Raw genomic sequence first — 5,536 nt, 5'->3', positions numbered from 1 at the left:
TTATAGGTTTTGGACATACTTGAACAAACGAAAACAGATTCTTGTACGACATTAATGATCCTTCTACGAAATCTTCACAGTTTGCTCCAGGTGACTGCGATGAGAGAAGATTATTCAGAAGCAATGTCTTGTACGCTGAGATGAATGAGCCGCAAGTTGGATTGGTACATCCTAAACTTCGCACAGCGCCAAAAAAGTTTTCCAAAGGATCTTGATTCAATTGCCTTGGAAGTATTGAAGTGATTCCTTTTGTTTCCAGAAACTTTGTCAATGTTTGAAATCCTATAAAATCATTATATTATTTATATTTTCAAATACATCATTCAATATACAAGTGAGAGAAATGTTCAATTAGTGGCCCTAACATTATTGATATATTTTTTTTTACATTTGCACTGTGTAATGTACCAACCTTTAATTGTTGTTATCCAATTTTTTAAAGTAGGAACGTGAGCATTTTTTTCATTTACTCTAACAAAATGCATAGTGTTCAAAACTTTTAAACTTTTTGACCAGAGTTCATGGTGAACTGAATCTCGTTTGATTGCTGTCCGATAAATTTTTCCTTCCGTTACTTTATGATAACTCCCATTCAAAGAATCGAATAACTGGTCAAAAAACAAAAATAATTTTGCTGTGTCAGCAGCACTGGATTTGATGATATTTTTTGCTGTGAACAATATTTGTTTTAATCAGTATTTAAACATGTGATATAAAATAACAGTACAACTTACAAGCAAGAAAATTCATGACTGCTGAAACCCTTTGACTAAAAACTTGAGTGGCACATTTGACTTTCATTTTGCTTATTTTATGTCTTACAACATGATTGTCAGTAAGCCTAGGCAACATTTTTGTATCTGGAATCTGGTTATCCTCCGCGTACAATTGTTCTAGATGTTTCCATTTAGCAACACGCTTTACACCATCCAACTCATAGACCAAATTTTTGGTAAATAAATTATTTCTCACACATTTCATGAGATGTGGAACATCAAATAAATGTACTATTTTAATTCGACTTCCATTTTCCAAATCAACCTCATAAAAATCATCTCTATATTCTATATTGTTCCGAATACAATATGAACGAGTTTCGCTGTTTAGTATTCTTATTGCTCCTTCATTAGCTTTGCCTTGGTCACATATAGTAGCCACAACACACAAACCAGTGTTTTGAACGTCTCTAATTACCTATTAAAAATTTATAATATAATTTACCACAAGTATAATAAATCATAATAAAATTATTGAAATTACAGATTTAAGCTGCTTCACTAGCTCGCCTTGTTTTGTAGCACCTTGGCAAAAAGAATAAGCTACGGGCTGCTTAAATTTTTTGGTTATGCCGCGTATCATGAAAACTAGTGCATGATCGGCTAATTCTTGGTTTTTATAACTACCGGTATTGACAAAACCATCAATTTGGTCTGATGACACATTATAGGCAAGTCCACTACTTAGAGACACCTCATCAAATAGAATTGAACAGTAACTAAATACATTAAAATAAAACTATTAGTATATAATATGCAATAATAAATTTAAATAAAATGTTACCGTTCTTTGGGTTTTAATTTCTTAACATTTTCTTTTAAAACAGCCATAACAATTGGTGATATTCCTGGGTTTATTGAAACGCTACTCAGAATATTATTCAGTGTTCTTTTACAAGGTAAAGTAAATAGCTTGGACAACAGATTATAACATTTGGGGCTTTTTTTATACATAGTAAGGCTTAACATTTTTTCGTCTGTTGTAAATCGATGTCCTTTGGATTTTTTTTTTGTTTCCCTCAACTGTAGATTAGTGAATAGTGATGAAGCAGCAGTAAGTTTATCTGAGAACTTTTCATTAACATAAGAATCACTAAATTTCTCAGCATAGCGTAATCTTGTCTTGAAATTCTGTTTACTATTATTCAAACGACGACACTTCCGTAATAAATGATTTGTAATAGAATAAAACTTTTTACACTTCGGTGTCAAATGTAAACTTCTGTTTATACCAATATAATCCAATAAACCTGCCATACAAATATAATACAGAAAATTAAATTTTGAACTTATATAATAATATAAACATAATACATATATAATTTTTAATTAAAAATGTTTGCACATAATGAAATATGTAAAAGTTTAAAGTATGTTATTTCAATAAGCAATTGCTATATAATTGGAAACTATCAATAAAATGAATAGAAAACTATTTACCAGAGCTATTTTTCATTTTTTTTGATATTTTTGACTTATTCAAAGCATTAGAATAAAAGCCATCAGCATAGCAAGCAGCATTAGTATCGCTATGAGTGTTCACTAAATAATAGATAAAGCAATATAAAAATTGCCATGTATAAGCAATAGGAAGCATGGATTGATTATTTATAAAAATGAATCACTTTACCTGTCAATACTTCATCAAGAACTGATTTTTCTAATACATTGAAACCAGACATAACACTGTCATCAAGATTCATATGATCAACTAGTATTAATAGAATACAAATTATAAAAGCATATTATGTTGAATAAGCAAGCATATATCAAGTTTACCAGACAAAGTTTCATTATTTGATATGACATGTGCTTTTGCTGGTGTACTATAAACAATATTTTGATCCGTTCTAGAACCTGAAATTTCTGGATCACTGTTGCAAATACTACAGGCCACACGCAGTTCGGCATGTGTCCGATACGTGATGGGCAGCAGTAATTATTATCTAAAAGACAACGTAATAGGTATAAGGAAAGTATGATATTTGTTACATAAAAAAAGCAAGGCTACACGTAGCAAGGATGTACGTGTAGGTACCTTTTTCCTTATACTAACGCACCTATATAACAGGGACCCTAACGAAAGGCTCATCACTCTATAGTTAGCAGGCTACTAGTTGACGGTATCCATGCTGATTATTTATGTCTTAAATTGTACCGTTTCAATAATTTGAAACTATTCTTAATTGATTTATGTTTTATATTTAATAAACTTATATTATAATCAATTCGAATAAGAGTTATTTGTTCGACTTCGAAGCCTATCAACAGTGTCTCTCATCCGGTTCACAACAGGAACAAATTTTGGTGCCGAAACCAGGGATCTTCACATACATCGTATCAACACGACGAAGATTCCGACCCGAATCATTCAAGGGAAACCTGATCAACTTCTCAAGGATCATTCAGAACATCTGCAGTCAATCGGAAGGCGTTTGGGAGCAACGAAGTCAAATACAAACAACTTAGTAATGTACAATAGTTGGTAAGCATAGTCTTATGTCACAAAGCCCGAATCGCCATCGTAATAGTTTAAACGTAACGTTAGACGATAGTTTTGAAATAGACTTTTCTGAAAGTCATATTTTTGGTGTTGTATTAGGATCACCCGTTAGCATGACAGGTACTAATAGCAACGCGTCGAGCGATAATAGGAGTGTAAATCATACAGTTACTATAGATAAAACTGTAGAGCACGTAATACGATTGGTACCCGAGTTTAGTGGGGGTATAGATGAAAAATTAGTATTTTTTATAAATGCATGTGAGTTAGTGATAGATATAACTCCAGTGGCTAATCAGGACATAATGTTAAGGACAATCCTTAATCGAATAAAGGGCTTAGCTTACGAGGTAATAAAATACGAAAATATAACTAGTTGGGCTATGTTAAAAACGTTATTGAAAACTACATATGATAGACCCACAAATGCAGCGTATCTACAAACCGAATTGTTTAGCGCGAAGCAGCGATATAAAGAAACATTAATAGAATACGTTAATAGAATACGTAATTTAGTGCAGGCCGTATCGGAAGGTAGCACACAAGGTAAAAATGCAAGCGACGCATTAGCTGTACAAAATAATATAAGGGAACAGGCCTTATTAGTATTTTTGGAAGGGATATCCGATAGAATTAAATTAATGGTAAAAAGTAAACATCCCTCCACATTGGAACAGGCTATTCAAATTGCAATTATAGAAGACAAAAATACAACCCCAAATGAAGTAAAACAAAAGAGTAGTAACTTCCGAGATAGAAGGGGCACCCAAAAGTTTAATAAAGGTAATTGTCATGTATGCGGAAAATACGGGCATTACGCTAGGGACTGTAGGTTCAAAGATAGTGTAAAAAACGAAGGGAAAATAAATATGAATGCTTATTTCATGCCTATCGCTAGAACATACATGGTATGTGAATATTGCTCGAAAAAAGGGCATACCATGGATAAATGTTATAAAAAGAAAAACGAAGATAAACGTAATAAAGGAGAAAGCTCCAATTCGGGAAACGGCTATCGGCCACAGGAATAGAAAGTCCCTATGTGGTTAAAGATTTAAGGGAAATATACGATATAAAACAAATAACGGTCGCAATGGAAAATCAGCACATTAAAAGTAGGTCAGTAAATTTTATAAATAAAACGTTGGCATTTTTAGTGGATACAGGTAGCAGTGTAAATATCATTCGTTTATCCGCATTGACAGCGGATACGAAGTTAGTACCAGGTGAAGCAATTTCTTTAAGGGGAATAAGTAATACGTTAGAAACCACCATAGGTATAGTGGAAATACCAATAGAAATAGGTACAGAAATATTCGAAAATATAAAATTTTATATAGTTAAAAACGATATGCCACTCATTAAAGCAGGTATATTAGGTAGACCATTTTTCCAGTTACAAAACACTACAATAAATATGCCATACGGGTGTAGCGCACACACGCTAACATTAGGTAATCATATAAGAATACCTCCACGAGTAGAATATATAATGGCAGTAGGAATTGACACTGGGACGGTTAAGGATAATGAGGTAATAACTATTCAACAGGGAGAGCTACAAGAACAAGTATTCATAGGCAACGTAATAAACATAGTGAAGGACGGGCGCGTGTTAGTAAACGTCATAAATTTATCCGACGAGGAAAAAATAATACGACCGGTGCGATTGAGTCAATTAAATTATGAATTGTATAGGGAACAATCGATAATGTATATTAACACTACCGAAAGTGAAACCTTACCAAATTATTCCGAAAGGGCAAAACAGTTAAAAAGGGAATTACGTACCGAACACTTAAATTCGGAAGAACTCGAAAGTATTGAGCAAGTGTGCATAGATTTTATGGACATATTTCATTTAGAGGGTGATAGGTTAACCCACACCACGTCCATAGAACATGAGATCAGAACTCCGGAGGGGGAACCTCCAATATATCAAAGACAGTATAGGTTACCACATAGTCAAAGGGACGAAATAACGAAACAAATAAAACAAATGGAAAGCGACGGTATAATAGAACCGAGCAGTAGTCCATGGAATAGTCCTATACTATTAGTTCCGAAAAAAATTGACGTATCAGGAAAGCCAAAATTTCGTTTAGTAGTAGATTTTCGGAAATTAAACAATATTACAGTGGGAGATAAAATGCCATTACCACAAATACAAGATGTGTTAGATCGATTAGGTAGGTCTAAGTACTTTTCTATTTTAGATTTAGCCCAAGGTTTTCATCAAATTTCGTTAAATAAAGAG

The 5,536-nt window shown here is 33.0% G+C and overlaps 1 protein-coding gene across 1 annotated transcript; it reads right to left on the bottom strand.

The window, feature by feature from the left end:
* Window positions 1-850: 850 nt before the first annotated feature.
* LOC115035095 lies at window positions 851-2,634 on the bottom strand. Its single transcript, XM_029492744.1, has 4 exons — window positions 2,556-2,634; window positions 2,407-2,487; window positions 1,561-2,026; window positions 851-1,495 (listed from the first exon to the last, which is right to left on the bottom strand). Exons 2-4 carry the CDS (start codon window positions 2,477-2,479, stop codon window positions 1,237-1,239), a joined length of 798 nt encoding a protein of 265 aa, XP_029348604.1. The 5' UTR covers window positions 2,480-2,487; window positions 2,556-2,634; the 3' UTR covers window positions 851-1,236.
* Between the last annotated feature and the right edge of the window lie 2,902 nt (window positions 2,635-5,536).

This window comes from Acyrthosiphon pisum, unplaced genomic scaffold, assembly GCF_005508785.2.
Source record: "Acyrthosiphon pisum isolate AL4f unplaced genomic scaffold, pea_aphid_22Mar2018_4r6ur Scaffold_851;HRSCAF=1310, whole genome shotgun sequence".
NCBI lineage: Eukaryota > Metazoa > Arthropoda > Insecta > Hemiptera > Aphididae > Acyrthosiphon > Acyrthosiphon pisum.
Note: the sequence above shows the minus strand (reverse complement) of the source record. Positions and strands in the feature narration are given on the sequence as shown.

Bases quoted from the DNA above. Each gene is read 5' to 3' on its own strand.
- LOC115035095 (XM_029492744.1), bottom strand. From the start codon at position 2,479: ATGAATCTTGATGACAGTGTTATGTCTGGTTTCAATGTATTAGAAAAA. The intron at 2,027-2,406 runs GTAAAGTGATTC...TTTGTATGGCAG, and splicing joins TCTTGATGAAGTATTGACAG to GTTTATTGGATTATATTGGT. The intron at 1,496-1,560 runs GTAACATTTTAT...TAATGTATTTAG, and splicing joins AAATTAAAACCCAAAGAACG to TTACTGTTCAATTCTATTTG.